General features: G+C 42.1%; 1 protein-coding gene across 1 annotated transcript; it reads right to left on the minus strand.

The window, feature by feature from the left end:
• Positions 1–15,258: 15,258 nt before the first annotated feature.
• Positions 15,259–22,461, minus strand: gdf5 (growth differentiation factor 5). The gene is made up of 2 exons (XM_068722317.1): positions 21,136–22,461; positions 15,259–16,946 (listed from the first exon to the last, which is right to left on the minus strand). Exons 1-2 carry the CDS (start codon positions 22,031–22,033, stop codon positions 15,964–15,966), a joined length of 1,881 nt encoding a protein of 626 aa, XP_068578418.1. The 5' UTR covers positions 22,034–22,461; the 3' UTR covers positions 15,259–15,963.
• Between the last annotated feature and the right edge of the window lie 532 nt (positions 22,462–22,993).

Raw genomic sequence — 22,993 nt, forward strand, 5'->3', positions numbered from 1 at the left:
AGGTAACAACGTCCCGGTAAACAGGACAATCTTTGTCTCTGTACATTAAACCAATATGCTTATTGGTTTAAACAGATTAGACAGTCACAAATATAGCAACACAATTACAGACAATTATCCTTTAAAACACAGAGAATTGTCTAAATACACTCACAGACAGACTTGTGGACACACACACTTAGAGTAACTCAGAGATGGGAGAACACCTCTAACACACACACACACACACACACACACACACACACACACACACACACACACACACACACACACACACCTTCCTTTTCCTCCCGTTGTCAATGAAAACCACACTCTCATAATATTTGCAGGCCACCCTGTGGCGATATTTATTTTGCCATTTATGTGGTTCTATTGCGTTCATTGTAGCGCGCCAGCTCCGCGTGGTTTAACGTTGGAGTAACAGTGTTTATGAAGAGGCTAAGAGTGGAAGAGAGAGGCGTTCACATCTGTCCTAAACCGGCTCTGCGTGGGTGTGTACAGTCTGCGTTTGTGTATCTAATTGTGCTGGTTCAGGGTGTCCAAGTTGGCCTCCGTACAGAACTGCATTCATGGGATGTTTGACAGCAAGAGCATCCTGAAGTTTAACAAGCGATTCCCACAAACAGATGAAGCTGAAGATACACAGAGAATACTGTGTAATGGGTAACTTCTTTTACTTTGAAAAGTCATCATCCACATTTTAGTGCTGTTCATGGTAAATTTCCATATACTATAGGTGGACTGATGACATTTGGGATTCACATTTGGCCTCTTGTTGGCAACCACCGTTTTAAAGACAATAAATATATATAAATACATCTTGGAATACGGCCGTCGCCATCTTGTCTTTTTGGCAGCCAGTGAACAGGAAGTGACCATATATGGACTGAGGAGGAGTGACGTAGAGACGGCGTATACGTCTCTGGTAGAGACCTGTCAATCACTGTGTAACCCCGCCCCCTAAATCATCCCCTGCTTTATGGTCTGTCTGACTCTAAATGGAGCATAATGTACTAAATGAACATCATGCTGTATTGAAGAAGACTGTAAACTAGAGATTGAGACCATAAACTCATGTTTACAATGTTTACTGAGGGAATAAATCAAGAGAGAAGTAGAGTCATTTTCTCATGGACTTCTATGGTGGACATGAATTAGTGATAATCAGACTGCTACAAATTAAAAGCTACACAGTAATGCATATGAGTAAATAAATACATAAGGATGTGAAGTGGAAAAAGACACGAGACGGACCGAGTGGAGACGAGTTAGACAGTGAGATGGTCTTTCAAAATGTGGGCGCATCTTATCTGGTGTAGACGACAGTTGAGAGCGTGTGCGTGTGTGTGTGTGTGTGTGTGTGTGTGTGTGTGTGTGTGTGTGTGTGTGTGTGTGTGTGTGTCTGTCTGCTCTGTTTCTGCAGGTGCGGACCATATTGAGAAAGAGAAGACAAAGAGGGGAAGGCGAAGTCGAGGCGACAGGTACTTGGCAGCTCACAACCAGAGTAATGCTGCTTAAATAGCCCTCTCTCTCCCACACGCATGGACACACTTACAAGAGCCAGACGATGCGATCAGACACACACACACACACACACACATACACATACTGCTGTGCACAGAAATATATATTAGCGAGTACGTGCATCTAAATAGATGCATGAAAACATACAAAAAACATGTAGGGATACCCGGACACAGAATTTGAACACTTGATACACACAAAGTTGCTGTTGACACACACACACACACACACACACACACACACACACACACACACACACACACACGCAAACCCAAACGATGTGAATGTGTCCTCACATATTTACTCCTGCCAATGTAACACTCACACTTTCTGTCTCTTAAGCATGAGTTCCAACAAGAATGCAGACACACTCTCTCACACCATCATTACACACACACACACACACACACACACACTTTGTCTGACTTTCTTTCACACACACACAGACACACACACACACACACACACGCACACAGAGCAGCAGCGTGGATGCAAATAGGAGGAAACAGACAAATTATCTGTCTCTCCTGGAATGCCTTGATGGGGAAGAGCGTCGGCCAAACGCTGCGACTGGAGACTGTTAAAGAATTCGTACCACCCGTGTTTTCTCCCTGCCCTCGTTGTCGAGGATGTAGGGGTGGGGGTGGGGGGGTGGTTCGACATGCTAACTTTCTGAATGAAAACAGCTTGTGTGTGTGTGTGTGTGTGTGTGTGTGTGTGTGTGTGTGTGTGTGTGTGTGCTAAGCAGTGTGAAACTTGGATGTGGTGGAGTCTGGGCTCCTTTTTTTCTCTTCATGCTGACTATGATAAATAGACCAGTCAGCCGTCGCCCGGCAGTGCACGGTGAATTGGCATATTAACTATCTGTAACATTTTCGTGTAAACAAACGTCTGTTTCGCTACTCGGTGTTTCCGAATGGAAGGATGATTTACAGCCCACTGATTGATTAACGGCTGGTGCTTTGGCCAGAAGAGACACCACAGCAGGAGGAGCAGAGCACTAAAGGTGTCACCAAGAAAATACTGAGTCCTGTGTTAGTTTTTATTTCTGTGTCGTGTCCAACATTCGGTTCATCCCACAGGAGGACTACAAGAGGCTGCTATTCATCAAAACGTTGATATAGACATAGAACGTCACAGAACATCTTGTGTATTTCTATATGCTTTCAAAAAACTATTTTTATCTCAGTAAACTAAATATCAGTGAAATTAAACAAATTTTATCATTGAAATGGAACCATTTTTACCAGACTGACGAGAAAGCGAAGAGTGAGAGGAGAAGATTGACGCCACCTCACGCGTCTGTAAGCTAAATATGAAGCGACTATGCAGCTGGTTAACTTAGCTTAGCATAAAGACTGGAAACAAGGGGAAACAGCTAGCCTGGTTCGGTCCAAAGCTGGGCTGTCCCAAATGTAATTTAACTTACATTTAATTTACATTCAAAGCTTCTATTGAGGTTTTTGAATGAAGTTTTGAATGTCTGTCGTCATGTTTTATGACCCTAAAAAAAGTATATATCTATATACCTATATACATATATATATATATATATATATATATATATATATATATATATATATATATATATATATATATATATATATATATATATACCAGTAATTCTTTGGATTAAAAGTCTTTATTTTGAATCTTTTATTACATTAAATTTACTTTATTTAATGAGTATAACTCTCTTAATTCTCAGTTTTGTCAACATGAATACATGAAGTTCAGGACTAAGCTCCCAACTTGATTTAAACTTATCAATAGCTCAATATTTTGAGGACATTATGCGTGTCATAATGACGTTCTGGGAAACTGCCAGTTTTTGGGAAGAAAACCACTTCGTTAGGTTCAGAAAACACATCATGGTTGGGCTTAAAATGTGTATCTAACCTAAGTACAACACAAACAATGTAACATAAGTACAGAAAACACGTCACAAATATCATTAACGTGACTTCAAAATTACTCAACAAGACTTTGGGACACGAACAACGGTCTCCTGCGTCAAGTCCTGTGTTCGTTTGATTCACCCACCGTAAGCGATCTCTCACTTTTTGCACCACCTCAACATATTTAACATACGTTTACATCGCAGTCAGTACAGACTACATGGCTTACAATTACATGCAATGAGCAAAATTCATGCCAAATGACTTTTAAATTGTCATTTAAACCCCATTTGTTGAGACCAGTATGGCTACACAGCCACCACGGGAATCAAATTCTCCAATACAGGATAATATTCATAATTTTAGTGTAGCCTGATCTTTATCTCCAACTGTACAGAGATACCGGGAGTGCTTTAAACTATTCGGTTCCAGAGGCAACAAAATCCAGCAACAGTAACTTCCCAGAGTCTCCGCTGGTTTGCTGGGACGAACATAGACCCCCAGAAGGAGCGCCGGGTTAGGGTTCATACATAGTGGCCAAACGGTGGAATTACAACTTCCAGGTCAGTGATGTGATTGCATGGGTCCCAAAAAGACTTTTTCCCAGAGACATTGGATAGCCCTTAATAAAATCATCAGGTGCGAAAAAGTTGAAAATGCACTAATAACCAAATGGACGAGACACAAGGGCCGGGAGGCGGGGTTAAAGGAAACGCTAGTGGTGGGGCAAGACACTTAACCCTAAATTGAATGGGTGTGAATGGTTAGTTAGTCCTGAAGGGCAGGTGGCACCTTGCATGGTATGCCATCAGTGTATGAATGGGTGAATGATGACATGTAGTGTTAAAGTGCTTCGAGTGGTCAGAAGACTAGAAAAGTCCTTTACAAGTACAAGCCTGTGAGACTAGGCACCTTCTCCAACATTGACATCAAAGGTCCCAAACAAGAATTAAGACAAGAATTAAGACAACAATTTGTTGTTTTTAGTCTCCAGCTTTTGTGCAGAAATAAACAAACGTGATGAAATCAGTGAGCTTTAAGTGAACTTAAAATAAAAAAATTGGCAAATTTGCATAATTTTTTATCCAGCTGGACGACTTTGATACTAAAGAGAACGTCTGAATCTGAAGACCTCAGAGGATTTAGGAAGCAGCTTTTCTCATTTCTAATCAGATTTATGGATGTTGATATTGGAGTGAAACCACAGTAAACAGTGAGTTCAGCCGATTGTTGCAGGTGAGAGTGTTTTATATTCGACAGGTCGGAGTGATGAAAAAGCCCTCTGAGGCAAATTTGTGATTTGTGGGCTGTACAAAAATACATTTAATTGAATTGAATATTTGGATACAGTTTGAATCTGTTCGGAGCACATATTAGCACATACACTTTTCATATTGCAGTAATAAATGTGTGTTTGTTTACATCCCTGATCGACACAAGTGTGCTCTTATCTGTTAGAAAACCTTGCTTGGACGCTACTCTCAACATTCAGTTTTTTGTTTCTTCTTCTGGACTTGTTTCCTCTTACCCACAAAATGTTACGTTTCCTTAACTCGCTCATTTCCTGTACTGTCCTTCAGGTTACATGCGGAAGTGTGCACTCACATTTGCAGGCTGATATGATAACGCAGAAGTTTGTCATTTGGCAAAAAATGTAATAAATAATGCTGGAAATGTGACTGATGGTGTAAATGTGTTTTGTGTCTACTTGGACCTCAAACACTCAGATTGTAAAAGTAATAAATAACCCGTTCAGCTGCTACCCTGATACAATAATCACTTTCACACACACACACACACACACACACACACACACACACACACACACACACACACACACACACACACATACACATGTACTATACACCCAGTAAATATATGATATATTAGCCCTTACAGATATACATCACTTGACTTTGAAACCGAAGCTTTTTCACGACCTTTAACACCAAAAATAAAACTTGCAGTTCCTCCACCACGACACCACCTAAAACTCATATCATAATATTCATCTTCATCCTGACATTTTTTGCAAAAGTGAAGAATTAGTTTTGGCCGCGTTGAGTCGAAGCGCACAGGTGGTCAAACTGTTTTACATCTTTTTTTTTTTACTTTGACTTCTGGCAACTGGAGGTACATATGAGGGGAGTTGTGCTGATTGATGAGCAATGATATCTCCTCTTTTCAACACCTGGTAATGATAATGGTTCACAGAGAGATGCTGTGTGTGTGTGTGTGTGTGTGTGTGTGTGTGTGTGTGTGTGTGTGTGTCTCCAGTATCTATCGGGCTCGGTGTGTGGCCATGAATGCATGTATATGAGGAGGAGAGGAAAGGAGACAAGAGAAGGAAAAGAGAGAAAGTCATCCCATCCTCCTCATTTCATCGTGAAATGATCTCTGTTTATGGTTAAAGTTTAGTTTATTGGCTCATGAAACACAACGGCGGTGGAAAATTAATATGATACTTTATACTTATTGTAAGTAAAAGTTCTGCACATTTTACATGTAACATGAGCTTTAGTATCTAAAATACAGGAGATTAAAATGGAGGGTTTTTGGCGTTGAAGAGTTTTATCTTATCAGATCGGTTTAATGTAACACTTAATAATATCATTCAAGTATTTTATGGATTCAAAATGATCCTGGTTCATTTCACCATATAAATGCAACACAAATAATGTTGCAATTACTGAAAAACTAAATCAAAAGATGGTAAATAAGTGTTTGAATGCTAATGTGAACTGGACTTGAGATAAAAGCGATAAAAGCAATTTCTATTAAAGGAAAATGTATATTTTCCTTTACACAATATGCAAATCTTTTGATATTTGGTTGTTTCTCGGAGTAGTTCACCAGGCGGCAGTTCTTGCACGTTAAACGTGATTAAATGACAGAATCTGATAAAAAGAGAGGAGACATAGAAATCCAATGTTTCACAGCTGGAGGAGAAACATTAGGAAAAAAGTATCAAGAAGCAGGTGTTGACACTGCCATGGAAAACAAGTCTCTTCCTCAAACGTGGTTGTGCTTCTGCTCTTACGCTCAGCGAGTGAACAGAAGTGAATAGACCTTCTGTATCGTAACACGAAACATGTACCCCTCCATCAAATGCTTTCCAGGCCGGTGCTCAAGCTTGAAAAGAGAGCTATGTTTTCACAGCAGAACAGAAATTGTGGCTTTTTTTGAGTGATTCCTGTAGGAGGAGGAGGAGGAGGAGGGCGAAGCAGCAGCAGCAGCAGCACTAAGTAATGATAAAAAAGCTGGAGGTTAAAATGGAACTAGAAATGTACTCAGCTGCTCCTCTGCCAAGGCTCGGAGATGTTGAACTTTGAAGAAAAACAACCCCCTTCTGAGCTGTACATTTAGACTGTAACCTGGTCTGTGTGCTTTAAAAATCCACCCTTTTCAAGTGCACACACACACACACACACACACACACACACACACACACACACACACACACACACACACACACACACACAGTCGTGTTGCCATCTTTTGACTTATATTAATTTCCTGGAGCCCTAACCTTAAACCAAGTCCTCACCCTAAAATATAATGATTTACATCATGGGAACGTGCATTTTGTCCCCAACAGGAAGACGAGTCCCTTCAATGTGTACATATATACATGTCCCCACAACGTCTGTAATACACGCACACACACACACACACACACACACATACACACACACAGACGTCACTCCAGAGGACATTAAATCGACTTGCATTAATTTTATGGTCGGCGTAGTCAAGCTGGTGCTTCATCACGGTCTGCACACTTGGTCGTAAACCACTGAATTATTTCTAACTTGCCATGCGCGACTTTCCAGATATTACTGTCACAAATCAAATTGTTTACAGGACATTCAACCTATGTTTCTTTAAAATGCTTTTACTACTTGTCTTCTTTCTTTACAGGGTTTGTACAAAGGTAATAAAGTAGCCCATGAATATGAGATATGAGTTTACAGATAATTACAGTCCCTCCTCGCCATTGTGGAGGTTGGTTTATGGTGTTTTGCCGGTTACACTTGTCTTTTTGACAAACGGCAACCTCTGGTTCTGAAAAGTGAAGCCAATGTGTCATAAAATGTGCATTCTCTCTAGTGTCCACCAGGGGGCGACTCCTCTGGTTGTATAGAAGTCTAGTCTAAAATGACTCTACTTCTCTCTTGATTTATTCCCTCAGTAAACATTGTAAACATGAGTTTATGGTCTCAATCTCTAGTTTACAGTCTTCGTCAACACAGCATGATGTTCATTTAGTACATTATGGAACATTTAGAGTCAAACAGACACAGTGATTGACAGGTCTCTACCAGAGACGTATACGCCGTCCTACGTTACTCCTCAGTCTAAATATTTTCACGTCCTGTTCACTGGTTGCAAAAAAAACAAGATGGCGACAGCCGTATTCCAAGATGTGTTTATATATATTTATATTGGCTGTAATCCAAGATTGTGGATGGCAAAATCGGCGAACTCAAGTCTTCAAAACTGCAATCCACAAACCAACAGGGGACATCACGATGACTACGTCCACTTTTTATATACAGTCTGTGGTTTTTGATGATTCACAGTACCGTTGGTTTCCACGCCCTCTGGTGGTCATGAGAATGATGCAATCAACAGCGCGTTGAGCAAAACCGCCATTTCCATCCCCAAAAGAAAGACGAGTCCCCACAATTTGTAAATAGATTTATGTCCCCACTACGTAACTTATATATATACACACACACACACACACACACACACACACACACACACACATAAACACACATAAAGCAAATCTTACTTAAAATCACATTTCTATGAAAAAGCAAAATGCTTCACAGATAATATGCAAGTAAAAAGCATGAACGCTCACTCAGATACCCACCCACATGCATGCTGAGAAAGACATACACAGCTGTGAACGTAGGTGTCATACACGGCGTGCCAGATAAAAAGGGCTCTGTTTTTCTTTGAGGAGCTCTTGGCGCGGCCACATGATAAAATTCCTCCCTAACATCTGTCAAGGAAAACCACGACCGCATGTACTGAGAAGTTAAAACACCGGTCAGCTCGGCTGGGCCAGATCTGATAGCAATGAGAACCCAGCGAAAGAGGTTTGAGAGGAGATGTGGTGAAAACCACAGCGGGGCAGAAGGAAGGAGCCACAGGTCGCAGGGCGGACAGATTATTGAGATTGTCGGATAACAATACTGCTAATCGTCGGCTAATTTTTTGTGTTCAATTCAATAAAAAGGAATTAAATAAAACATCTTTCAAAAACTACTTGGAAGTGTAAGAATTTAAATTTAAAACACATGATTTTTATAGATACAGTGTTAAATTACACTATAAAGTCATTAAAATGTATTATATATAATAGAAATATTATATATATTTAATATCTATATAATATATAATAAATATCAACAACTTTATATTGTATTTTAATATATATAATATAATATGTATACTGTATATTATATATATATATATATATATATATATATATATATATATATATATATATATATATATATATATATATATATATATGTAAATATATTTAAAATTTCCATCCCACATGATTTTAACAGGGCATCACATGCTCTCACCTCACTGGAACCTTTAACCTGCTCAGGTGAAAAATAAATAATGAAGCATTCATTTTACATCTCTGAGCTTCCTGCTGACACAACAGTTTGTATGAGCACACATCCCCAAATGCAACATAATTTAAATGACTGTACAGTTTAATTGCTTCCTCTCCTCCACCAGTTTAACAGTGTTCAGTTCCTCACTGCTGATCCAGAAATCTCCACTTCAGTAGCTCTTACATACACTAAACTTTACAGTTTCATTCCTCTCTAGATTCTGAGGTGTTTGTTCATTTGTCACTCGTAGCCTGATTTATACAACATTTTACTACTAAACAAATATGATTAAAATTGTTTTTTGTTGACAGTATTTTCTAAATGTATTTACCTTTGATTCTAATACATCAACAAAATTAATCAATTTTGAACCCGGCTTTATTCTGTATTCAGATTTCTGTTCTGGAAATGTATGCAAATTATGTAATAAGATAATGCCACATTTACACATTCAAACATACATTTTTAGAAATGTTCTAATACAAATACTTGGCTCAATGTCAGCAATCAACTGTGGAAGATTCCTGGTGGTATAGATAAGTCATTATTTTACTCTATTCATCTGAAGTTTTAATGGAACCTGTGATTGTTACACGACTTTCTTGCCTCCCTTCATTGGCTTCCAGTAAAACACATCATTGTATTTATTACATACATGGCCTTGCATGAGCCTGGCCTCTGTGTATACAGCAGAGTCACTCTGATCAAGGCATTTTATCTGTTCCTATTTTAAATCAAGAGACGACCAAGATTTTGTGGTTGTTGCTTCTAAACTTCCGTCAGATCTGCTGAGTCTGTGGTTTGTTTTAAAAGCAGCTGCTGAAAACTCATTTCTACACGACAGCCATTTTTTGTGAAAACGTTCTGATTGGCTGTTAATTTAGTTTATTTTGGTTGTGTGCTTTAACTATTGTCTGTGTATCATGCATGTTCATGTCTTGATGTATGTTTGTTGTATTTATATGTGTGTGGTTCATTCAATACGCGAAGCACTTTTGAACTGTGTGTTTTTAAAAAGTGCTACTGAAATATAATATTTGAGTTTCTGTCTTATCAGAAAAACAATCAAATTGAATATTAAGTGGGAAGATAATATGTGATTATCAAAATGCAGCACTCCATAAAATTGGAGGTGTGTGTGTGTGTGTGTGTGTGTGTGTGTGTGTGTGTGTGTGTGTGTGTGTGTGTGTGTGTGTGTGTGTGATGGAGATGTGGAACAGTAAACTTGGAGGTTGTTTAAATCTGAAACTCTCAGTGGGAACACATGTCCTCTGGGTGTGTACAGTCCCCTCATGAGAGAGACACACACACACACACACACACACACACACACACACACACTCTCACACACAAATGCTTTTGCAAGCCTTCCCGAAACATCATTGTTAAATCGCGTAATAGGGGCGACCATTAAAGTTGTGTTCAATGAAGTTAAGCCCTGTTAAACAAGCCTCCTTTTTTTTTTAAGCCTGGAAGATGGAGGGCATATGGTTCTGATTACGTCTGAGCGGGGTAAAACAATAGCCCTCTTCAACCTGGGTTCTTGATCCTGTTCACTTGGATTCGGCCTGACACTTTGCCACAGATCCGGAGCCACAAACAGCGACAAGGAAACCCGAAACCCGTAAACAATCCATGTTTCTGCTTTACTACAGATTTCTGGGCGAACCGCAGAGTTCACTGCAACGTAATCTGATTATGGGCTCTGCGGGCCAAAGGCCGGGCGGGGACAGCCGTGGCATCGGGCCAGCGGAACTTCATAATACGGAGAGTCCGTTTCCATAATGTTCATTTTGAGAAAAAAAAAAAGAAAGTACTTTAAGTTCGTCATTCATTGCCTCGAAAACAATTCATCCAAACTGTGACTTCAAGGTTTTGATCGATCTGTTGCTTCACCAGGTGCTGAGATTTCTCAAGAAACAAAAGACTCTTGTTGCATTTTGTGATATATTACCCCTGCCTGAGATGTTTCTACTGGATCGTTGCTCTAATATGCCGGTTTACTTGTTCTGTGGAAGGGATCTGTTTTTGTTTGTGATACCTTGGTTTCCCCAAGAAGAATGACGGCATCATTGTTTCAGCAAAATGTCCCGAAGCCAGCAGCTGTAGGAATTGTGAGTTTAATCCGTCCGGAGCAAAGAAGGAAATAGCGTGACGTTGTTATAGACCCACAAAGTCCGCGCAGGAAGGAAGTCAAGGTGGATGGATGGGTCAACAAAACGTCAACAAAACACAAAAACTGGAAATGGGAGGAAACAGCGAGCTTGGCTGTGTCCTAAATTAACCAAATCCACCTCCCAACACCTCTAAAGCTCCCTAATTAACATATTATTACTCGTTTGTTCAATTGGTACAAGTCCAAAGTGTATAAATGACAAATGATTTAATAAATGATGTTTTATGGGGAGATTATTTAGAGTGAATTCCTGAAGTCAGACTGAGAAATACCTTTGGACAAAGCCAGGCTAGCTGTTTCCCCCTGTTTCTAGTATTTGTGCTAAGCTAAGCTAACTGCCTAATTGTGGTAGTTTAATATTTACATACAGCAAAAAAATAATAAGTGTACTTCCCAAAATGTTGAAATATTACTACAACAATGTCAATTTTTGATTGTTCCCGAACCAAGTTGTTTTTGTGAACTATTATTATAAATTATTATACTGTATTTATAGAAGGATAGCGGTCAAGACAAGTAGTTTCATTAAGTTAGTAAAAACTTTAAAAAGCACAGTAAACTCTTGTGCCATGTTTTGAAGAAGGATATAACAGATAATAGCTACAAAAATGAGCTTATTGTTAATTTAGAAAACAAGAGTCTTCAAAAAGGTTTTCTTACGAACCCAACAAGAGCCTCGCTTCCAAGCCATTATGTTTCCCCTCCTTCTAAACAATCCCATTCCACGATAAGAGGAAAAAAACATAACAGAAAGCATACCGTGAAGTCAATTTCCCAATTATGTTTCATTTCCTGTCGAGCCAGCACACTCTTACACCGTCATAAATCATAGGAAATATCAGTCACCATAAATCATACGTGGAGATTTAAATCAGCTGTTTGTATAATCCAGTGCCTGTATCTCAGATGGGCTAATGTGTGGAAATGTGTGATAATTAAAGCCAGGCGCTGTCTCTGTGGGGAACATTGTTTCTCAATGTGCATTTAACAACACTCTACCTCAATACCTCCTTCAACTTGTTAGGACTTACAGGGCCGCAGTAGCAGCAGCCATGAAGTTTGACTTGATAGTGACTTCAGGAATTCCTGTGACTGCAACTTTGGAAGCTCTTTGAAGGATTTTGAGTAAGATTGTTGAAACGTGACAATTTAAGGGGAAGATCGACACTCAAGGCAAAAAAAAGAAGTCTTTTTCATGCACTCAATTTTAAGATTTGAGTCTATTTTGATCCAATAGCATTTGTTCTTTCATACTAGAGGAAAGAAAACATCCAAAATACACATTTAGCTGTTTATTTCACTACTTTGTCTGTTTGCGTTTGTCAACTTCTCCCAAATCCACCATTAGATAATATGTAATTTGTATAATTGAAACATATCATTTCAGAAAACTTGGAATACAAAAACATAACGCAAGTTATGAACTGGGTGAGTTTTCTTAATACAGACAAATATAGTCAATAGAAAATGATTGCAGCTCATCTTGCAGGTGTTTGCAGCTTTCTGATTTTGAGTACTTTTAATGAAACACTTTGGTTTTCTTATGAAATATCTCAAGAACATTTGCCAACAAAAAAAACATCAGACATTAATGTTCCTATCAGGTTAAATTGTAATTACTTTTAATTTGTATCTAATTTAAATTACTTTGTTTATATTTTATTCATGTTATATGTTATCCCTTTTTTAACTTGCACTATTTAAAGTTTAGATTATCATTTTGTTTTTACTTGGTGATCTTATATTTATATATATATATTTAATCTGCATTAGTGGAGGGCTCCTGACATTCTCATCAGCCTCAGGGACACTTTGTGCTATTTCGCAAATATTAGCGTGTTAACATGCAAAACTTAGATGGTGAACATTATACCTGCTTAGCATCAGCATGTTAGCTTTATCATTTTGCCAATATTTGCATTTAGCTCAAAGTCTCACGGAACTTTAAGCATGCCTTTGTCATACAAAAGTAAAAGGACTTGAAATGTACCAATGTTTTATCTATATGGCAAAGCTCATATCTTTCTGAATAAGTTATGTTTTTAAAAACATACTAAAGTAAGCAATAAGTTCACATGGACATCGGTTTGACCTTGGTTTGTGAAAGTGGGTCTCAGGCTGAGAAAAAGATAACACTGCGAGTACTTCTTATCTGTAACTGGCATTTGTTGTACACAGCTAAATTTGGGTCTGTCAAGTCTGAGTGAATGGGTTCCTTCCCTAAAAAGAATGAGCTGATTGTTAACCAACACACAAATCACAAGCGCAATAAATCACCGGCTTTAAACAAACATATTTATCATTTGATTCAAAGCCAACATAAACAAAGTATAAATCTGAAGTTGTACATCTCTAGAAGGGATAAAGAAAACTGCTTCAGCAGTATAATTTAAAAAAAAATGTTTTTATTTTTTGTTAATGTTAAAAAAAAGGCTTTTTCACCTCCTGGTTGCAACAAGTGCTTCCCAAACTCAACTTGTGTCCTGAAGAGAAATGAGTAGCTCTAGATTAAAACAGAACCGGAACAGTGCTGGTTTTCCCAAGCTCCTGTCTGTCTTTATACATCTATTCAAAAACTTCCTCAAAGGCTCTGCACGTTGTCATTTTTTTAATCCAAGACTCCTGGTTTGGAGCTAACAGCTGCATTCTTTAAAGTTGTTTAAGTCCAGTCCGCTCAGCCTCTCCCCACCTTTGCCTTGTCAGTTCAGGTTTGGGGGGGGGGGGGTAATACCACCGGCATGCCTTCACTTTGATTAAAGGAAATGCTTACATCACTCCGTCTCCAAGAGAAACAAGCCATTCGCTCGGTGCAGATGGCTCCGGCCAATGGTTGGGGAGCTTTACAAGGGGCAGGCAGACAGGTGACTCTCTGAAACACAGACAGAGAAGTCCTGCTGCTGTTTTCTGTATGTGTTACATAGCAACAGTAAAGCTGTATTTGTCTGTACGGCTTTATGGATTGTCAGGTTTTTTTGAAAAAAGAGTTTTAGTGCGATTTGTAGTTTGAAAACGGGAGACTTCTTTGAAGACGCCTATTCAGAAAGATCAGTTTTTTGGCAGTTTGGCAGTTAGCGAACTGTTCACTATCTACAGTTAGGAATTCAATGAAATCAATTTACATAATCAACTTAAACTCAAATACCGCACTAATGTGCCTCCTGCTGTTTTCTGTTCAGATCATGGTAACCACGGTTGGTAAAGTCATATAGTTCCAGGTGTCAAGTCACCACAATGAGAATAAAAACGTTAATGACGTCGGGCACTTTTCCCCAAACTTAAAGCTTCACTCTCATTGAAGAAAAAAAAAAATCCGCCCTAGGCTGCTAAAACGTCAGATCACGGCCTCAACCTGCAGGTCAGGGTCCACAAACAGGACGTGAGGTTGTGTCTGATGGGACTTCAGGAGTCTGTTGGTGTATTTGAAATGGACTGTGTCCAGGGAAAAAGGGTCCTGTCTCTCAAGAAAAAGTTGGTGTCTCTACGTTGGAATGACACGGTGTACAAAATGTTGATTAATTATATCTAGAGTGTAGTTCTGAAAGAGAGATGTAATTGGTTTTTGGGATTAAATGGTCAGAAGTTTTGCACAGATTTTAGACCTGTCCTGTCTCTATCTTATTTCTCTTTCCCCTTTGGTTTAATTTATATTAGAGCTTCTGGCTAGCTCCCATGGCATGTCACTCAGACAGTTGCGTATCTAATAAACAGAACCGAAGATGCAACCACTTCTTCTGACTGATGAAACAGCAAGTTACTTCACGTCCCTAATAACAAGCTTGATATGATCAAGCATAAGAATTGAGACCAAAAACCAACTTCTTGGAACTTCTTGGAACTGTCCACCAAACTCGCAGCGTTTTAAAAAATGACCTCAAAAACACTTCAAACCAAACCAAACAGTCACTCTCGGGTTTAAATTGTGATTTGGCTTCTGAGAGTCTTGTGAATTCCTTTGATAGTTTAGTCTACAGAGTCTGGGGGGCAGAGGTTTCGGACTGATAGGAGTTTGGAGCTCGGACAATTAGACATTTTTTATTGAAGAGTAGTTTATGCAACTTTCCCACATTTGGAACAGGTCAAATTTGCACTTCATCACTGGCCTGTATTTATACATCAGAAATTCTTTGCATGCTTCATAAAAAACGTCTTGGACAAGACTCACAAATTACTCTTCATTGATGCATCTGAATGGACAAAGGCACAATGGCAGATAAGTGCTGGACAAAAGGGCATTTTTGAGTATAATTCTCTAATGTTTCAATAGCATTTCTGTTACACACAAACTTTTTACACCAATCAGAACACAGATACAAATCTGAAGAGAGCAAACAAAAGCAGTTACAATCTGTTTTAGTCTAATATGAGACCAGAACTTTAATCCAAAAAGTGTCTCTGGTTGGTTTTTGGCTTCTCTCGGCTGCATCTTCCTCATCGCCATCAACGTCATACTTAAGTTTTAGAGAGTGGTTGTTAAAGAGCATCACCCCCACTAGTTCATCGTTCTCTGTTTAGTCTTTAACAGTGTCTAGCAGTCTTTTTGGTATGCAGTCTGATAGTCCACTTGAGTCTGAAGAGTAAAGTCTGTTGCATAGCAGTGAGTTCGGTCACAATCAGCTGAAACAAGAGCCGCTTTGATCAAACATGTCTGTCTTCCCTCAAAAGTGGAGGAAAGGAAATGTCTTTCTTTCTGTCTGGCTCTTTGTCCCACCTTCCTTTGCTACCTGCAGCCACACGACTCCACCACCATGTCCTCATACTGCTTGTAGACGACGTTATTGGCCGAGTCGATGTAGAGGATGCTGATTGGGCTGAGTCGAGTCGGGACGCAGCAGGTGGGCGGCGTCGACTCCGGGTCCATTGAGTTCATCAGGGTCTGTATGATGGCGTGGTTGGTGGGCTCCAGGTGCGAGCGAATGGGGAAGTCGCAGATGCCGTCGCAGTGAAAGGCCTCGTACTCCAGCGGCGCGATGATCCAGTCGTCCCAGCCCATCTCTTTGAAGTTCACGTGGAGTCGTCTCCGGTGACACCGCGGCCTCGTCTGCATCTTCACCACCTGGTGTTGGGGGAGGGTCTGCAGCGGCGGCAGCGGCTGCTGCAGAGGTTTTTTAGCCACCCTCGAAGCAGGAGCTCGGCGCATTCGCCGCTGGGTGAACAGGTATTCGTAGACGGTTTTGTTGTCATGGCCTGACCGCGCTTTGATCTCGTTGTAGAAAAGGTCGCGCTTCTTGCTTTTGCCAAACGCCAGGAAGAATGCCTTTTCCTTGTTGGTCCTGCCGGGTCGGGCGAACCCCAGAGCGCGCAGATCCACGGGGCGACCGCCTCTGTGCTCCAGGGCCTCGAGGTCAAAGCACAGCTGCTGGGAGTGCTGGTTCTGCTGGTTTTTGAAGCCCTTGAAGATTTTCCACACGTCAAACACTTCCCATTTGCCGCCGAAACCGCCTCCGCCGAGCAGATCCTCCGTGGTCTTCGTCTGGACCAGCACAGCCAGTTGTTTACCTGAAGCGCAGGTGTACAGCTTCAGGCACGGGGACGAGATTCCTCCACCGCCTCCGTCGGCGGCTGTGGATCCCATTGATGCCCTGCGGGGGTCAGACAGGCGCTTCCTCAGGATGCGTAGCTCGGCCCCCAGGAGCCCGTCTCGTTCCAGAGAGCTGACGTTGAAGTGGTACCTCTGCCGTCTGAGCTGTGGCCCACGCTCGTCTGTGAGGGAGGACAAAGACACAGACGTAAGAGTTCCAACTGATGGACAGACAACCACACGATTTACATGAACACACATAAAGAGTGAAGGTGCAAACAGATAGACATACTCATACAACGACTGCAAAGATTAGTCAATCAACAGAAAATGAATCTGCAAATTTTTATTCCTTCTCAAGCAAAACTTTTTCAAAACATGTACTGGTTCCAGATCCTCAGATGAGGATGAGTTCATGCTTTTCTTTGTCATACATGATGACTATATTTTGGTTTGGGACGTTTGAAAACTTCACCTTGGGCTGTGGTAAATGTGGTAGTTGGTTGTAGCTCTAATGCACACACACACACCACAAGTAAAAAAAACACAGTCAAGGGCAAGAATAACAGAAAATATTTACACATTTCCTTACAGCATGCTAATAGTCCTCTGTAGGTAGACGCTTACACACACACACACACACACACACACACACACACACACACACACACACACACACACATATGTAAACACATAGGCACACAAACATCAGCAGGAAAGAACTGAATGGTGTGTAATGTTTTCATTTGTTGTCGGTGAGGAAAACCAGTGAACTTCCATGTCTAAATGGAATCCAGCAATGAAATCCACTAAAGTACACACACACACACACACACACACACACACACACACACACACACACAGCAGCAGCAGCAGCAGATCTCCCCACTCTGCTCGCTTCTTCTCACGTTATCCCCCTCTCCTTCCCATCCAGGACTTAAGCATGCATTGAAAAGTACATTAGAACCAGACAGGGAGACCACATCGGACTGTAAACAGGCCTGTTATTATGGACCTGCAGCTATTTAACTGCCGATAGACAGTTAACCAGCATCTGCTGTAGAGGAAACAAACCATCAACAACACTCACACACACACACACACACACACACACACACACACACACACACACACACACACACATCCTGGCACTTCTCTGTGGAAGATCTGATTAAAGCTCAAACTGAGAGTCACGTAGTTTATAAAACAAAGGATGAAAGTGTAAGTTCAGATCAACTGTTCAGGGTTCATTTTAAAGTCAAACTGGAATTATTAAGTGATCAGTATGTGCACTCGGTTACCAGTTTATCATCGAATACAACAGTCCTGCAGTAAATCCTACATTCATGAGGAATTTTGCAAATGAGGTTCAATAGAACAGTAGATAAAGGAGAAGCCTTTGAATAGAAATGTCTCAGAACTCCGTTAATTATGCTCTCGGCACAAGGCATGAAGTAACTAGCATCTAACTTTTATTTTCTTATTATTTTGAGAAAGAGCAAGTGTGAAGAGATGGAGAGAGAACGAGCGTATTAGCTGAGGAAGTACTCTGGGAAGGGGTATTTCTTGATGACTGAATCGAGTTTTGGCAACTTGTTCGGGAGACAAGTTTAGATTGAGACTTTCCTTCCTCTCTGTGGAGGTAGCGCTCGCTCATTTGCAGAACGTAGTGAACGAGAAGGCGCGCTAGTGGCCACTCTATCGGAAAGCATTGGTGACTTGAACTGAATGCAAGAAGCAAACAGGGAACCAGTGGAGGGCAATGAAAAGTTGAGTGACGAGCTATTTTTGGTTGGTTGATGCCACATTTTAAACTATTTACACAAGTTGTGCATGCCGGCAGCCCTGACAGAAGGAGGTTCCAGGAGTGAAGGTGAGAGTTTTGTGTTTTAAAAAATTGGGGTCGACGGTGCTGCATTTGTCTCTTGTGTTTGACCGGAGGTTGCCTCCTGGTCTGGAGAGATAGAGCTGGGTATCATCAGCGTAGCAGTGGTAAGAAGGTACATTGAGAAGAGTAGGGGACCAGGCACAGATCCTTGTGGTACCCCGGTGGAAAGAAAGTGACGCTTGGACTGTTCTCCTTGCCGTACCGCTTGGAATGGCCGCTCAGTGATGTAGGACTCAAACGTCCCTTCTTGCTTGATGCACCCTCAGTCGGTGGGCGGGCATTGCAGTCGGTTGGTTCTGTTAAGTGGCCACTTTCACCTTGCTTGTAAAGAAGGATGCAAAGTCATGAGGTGGAGGCTGGTGGAGGAGGTGGAAAACAATGCTGCAGCAGAGCTGGTCTCTTCATAGTAAAATTTCTGTTTTTCTATCCTCAAACGACGGTTTGTGTGATATCTTACGAAAAAGTCAGTCCTCATTTTTGGTGCGTTTTCATACAAAAGTCCGGTGACTTGAATGTGAATTTCTGCTCGTTACATGCAGACAGTGTTTTGACTATAAACCTCGGCTTCACAGGAAACAACTTAGTTACGTTTATGTGTTTCTGTTATTCAGCCTACCCTCATTGATATGTGAACAAAATAATATTCCTGTACTTTCCTTCCGTCCTCCCTGATTCATTTCGTCTCTGCTTTCTTTCCTTCTTCGACTGATCCGAAAGCATGAAAACCATCCGAGAAACACGTGACAAAATATACGAGCGGTAGAAAGGCAAAGAAAGGAAAGGGGAAGTGAGTTAATGTGAACGAGTGAGGGGGGAAGAGATGTGTCAGGCCATCAGTTACACCTTTCGCTCACCCCCTCACCATGCGGAGGAGGTCACCGGCGATTTGCTGAGGACACGCTACACAAATAAAGCCCAAATTAAAAGTACATTAAGTGCTTGAAATGTAAACCTTTAGCCGGGCTAGAAATATTAAACTCTGGTCATTTAAACATTGTTTTAAACAGTTTTACACCGTAAAGACAACATTACACAGGGGGGCCACCCTACTTGTGGCTGCGAGGAGTGTTTATTTACCCTCCTGAGGCCGTATATCACTGACAGCAGCAGTGCTGCCAGTGAATGACCAGATGGCTAGAAACACACAGAAACCATAACGCAACTGCACACACACACACACACACACACATAAATATGTAAGTATAAATAAATACACACGTACATGTTCAGGGTGCCCTCGGCCCAATCCATAATATGACATATTCATGACTGAATAAGAAGCATACAAGATGAAAGTTCAGGGGAAGAACTGAGTCAAAAACTCAGCAAATTTTCAGCAAATTTGGAAAATATGATGAAGCCGTGGAAAGCAGCTTCTTAGCTTAGCATAAAGACTGGAAACGGAGGGAAACAGCTAGCCTGATAGCACAACATCCACCTGGCAGCACCTCTACAGCTCACTAACATGTTATTGATCGTTAAAAGTGAAGAGTGAAAACATTAAGTCTGATCATGAACATAAAATAACAAACTGATGTTTGTACACTTTGGTTTGGCATGGATACAAAAATGGAACAAAGAGACGTAAAGTTCACTCATTGATACGTTACGAGTGTTACTGGTGGGGTTTTGTTGCCTTTGAACAGAGCAAGCTGTTCCCCCTTGTTTCCAGTCATTATGCTAAGCTAACTGGCTCCAGCTACGTACATACTTAGCCTACAGATTGCCATCAATGACATTTTGCTGAGCGATGGCTCACTCAGCTCGCAGCAGCTTTGAAGTCAGTTCCAGCGCAGTTGTGAGTAACAGAGTCGTCTCTTTTCCCACCGTTCCCCTCGCTCGACTCCACTTCCAGATGCTCCAACTCTCTTACCTCACGGACTCCCCGACACAGACGTCGTCTACGATTCAGACAATTTACAGCCCTGCTTCCTGCGCCGGCCTCCTCTAGTGACCTCCAGACGGGTGTTTGACCCCAGAGTCTCCTCTCCACACAGCCCAGACATCACCCAGAAACCCTCCTCCTCGTTCACAACCTTCACATCCTCTCGCTCAGCTCTCTCCTCTCTCCTCCTGTTGTGTCCCTTCTCTGGTCTATTTCCTCTTCTGAGAAATAAGCAACATGTTTCAAACCCGAGGACAAATGATCATGAGGTGATTTAGCCCTCACACCATCACATGTGTTCATGTAAAGCAGCATGAAGGAAGAGCTTTCACCACTGATATTCCAAATGAGAGATATTTAAAGATAATATATGAGAAGCACAGAGAGATATGAAGAATACATATGTATCACAATGAGTAACATTCAATCAGTTCCTTGCAAGAATAACATTTGTGTTCAGTGAAAGTTGGACATTTAAGGTGATTTTAGAGACACAAATTGCTCAATGAATCCGAATAAACCGACAAAAATGTGTAAATTAAAGAGTCTAACATCTCCAGAACCTGCTGTCAGAACATGAGAGGAGAGGAGGTTGTACCTTGTCCTTTATCCACGAAGCTGGTGATGGTGTTGGCCAGACCCGCTTCGTGCAGCGCGCTGCTGTTCAGGTCCCCGGTGGACAGAGACCAGTAAAGCGACAGCATGTAGTCGTGAGGAATAACCAGCGGCTGTCTCTGATGCGCTTCCCGGTCGCTCAGTTTGTGGGCCTTGCTGCTGACTCCCCGCTGCGCCAGCGGACCCGCGTTAAGCTGCTGCTGCTGCTGCTGCTGCTGCTGCTTTTGCGCACGGATGGCTCTCTGGGGAGGTCCCGTGCGCACCGGAGCAGCTGCGCTCGCTCTGGAAGCAACTTTCCCCGGTTTTTTCCCCGGTGAGCCGACACCTCCACCCCCAGCAGCCGCAGTCCCGACTCCCTTCCCTGCTGCATGTGCGCTAAAAGCCGCGGGAGCGTGCGCTTTGATTAGAGCGTCCCCGCCGGGCAGCCAGGAGCGCACGGCCTCTTTGCGCCCTAAGCTGACCGGTCGGTCCCGCTGTTGCTGCTGCAGCTGTGCCCGGTTCACCGGCACGGAAGACGCAGTAAGTTTGCTTTTAATAACAGTCGTCTCGCCGTTGATTAACGGAGGCTCTGCGCGGATCCGCGTAATCCTCGCCGGGCTCACCGGTGACGGTTTCCACGTCCCAGGAGCGGTCACCGGTTGCCTGCTCGCGGCCGCCGGTGACGACCCACCGATTCCTCTGCCGGTTCTTCCGTGGGCTTGCTCTCCTTCCCCGCCGCCTGCCGCGCGCTCCGCTGCCTCTCCAAGCCGGTGGCGGTGCTGGTGCTGGTGGTGCTGGTGGTGCTCGGTCGGTCTGGTGCGGCTGAGCGAACCGAGGACGGGATGCAGGTAAATGAGAGTCCAGCAGCTCAGCAGAAGAGAGAGACGCTTCACAACTTTCATCCTAAAGCCCTTTTGCCTCTTGCCAGGCCGTCATCGTAATAAAGCGCCGAATGAACTGACCTGCGTGGTTCAAGAAAGAAAGTCCTGTTCGGTCCGAGTCTTTCATCCTCTGAGTGTACTCTGCGCTCTGCCAGAGGTGAAATGAATAAAAAGCGCGTCTCCCGTCCGCAAACCGCTGTAGACATATGCGAGGTTGTAAAGGCAAAGACGTGGACTACGACTGGGCTTTATAAGTTGAAGAAAGAAATCCTGCAAACCCGTATCCCCCCATCCGTCATATGTAAGAACCATAGTGCTGCAGAGATCCTGCCTGTGCGCGGAGAGCAGGAATCCAAAGAAAAAGAGGCTGAGGAGGAGAAGTGGACTCGCGTTTAAACTCTCCACGATTCTGCTGGATATCTTGTAAGAAACTTCTTTAAATCCCACTTTTTTTTTCTCTTTTTTTTTCCATGAGAGGCAAGAATGGCGTAATGCCCCCCCCCCCCCCCCCTCTTTCCCTTCAAAGTTTGAACTCCGTCCAGTGAAAATATTTCGCTCACACACCAACCTGCAGGTGCGCGAGAAAACCCTCCAACAAACCTGAGCGCAGGAATTGGAAACGGAATTCCAGAAGAGCTGTTTTAATTACCGCGTGACGTCATGCTGTCCAAACTCATTTAACAGCAATATTTCTTCTCAAAGTCTTCCTCCCCTCTTTCCAGCGATGACTCACTGGAGCTGTAACACAAAATGGCACAAACCAATACACCCCCCCCCCCCATCATCATCATCATCATCATCATCATCATCTAGAAGAAGAGAAACTTTGCATTATGTCATTTGAAGTGAGCAGCTTTTCTAGGCTTCCACTTTGTCCAAACAAAAGGGTGAGAGAGGTGTCAGGTGATGTCAGGGTAGCTCACTATCACACACACACACACACACACACACACACACACACACACACACACACACACACAC

Source organism: Cebidichthys violaceus, unplaced genomic scaffold (genome assembly GCF_023349555.1).
Source record: "Cebidichthys violaceus isolate CVI_PGR_0920_01 unplaced genomic scaffold, fCebVio1.0.p SCAF_29, whole genome shotgun sequence".
Lineage (NCBI taxonomy): Eukaryota > Metazoa > Chordata > Actinopteri > Perciformes > Stichaeidae > Cebidichthys > Cebidichthys violaceus.

What these genes read in the sequence shown, in the direction of transcription:
- gdf5 (XM_068722317.1), bottom strand. Translation starts at nt 22,033, where the DNA reads ATGAAAGTTGTGAAGCGTCTCTCTCTTCTGCTGAGCTGCTGGACTCTC. An exon ending in CTTCGTGGATAAAGGACAAG is followed by an intron (nt 16,947 to 21,135) that starts GTACAACCTCCT and finishes CCTCCCTCACAG; the next exon opens with ACGAGCGTGGGCCACAGCTC.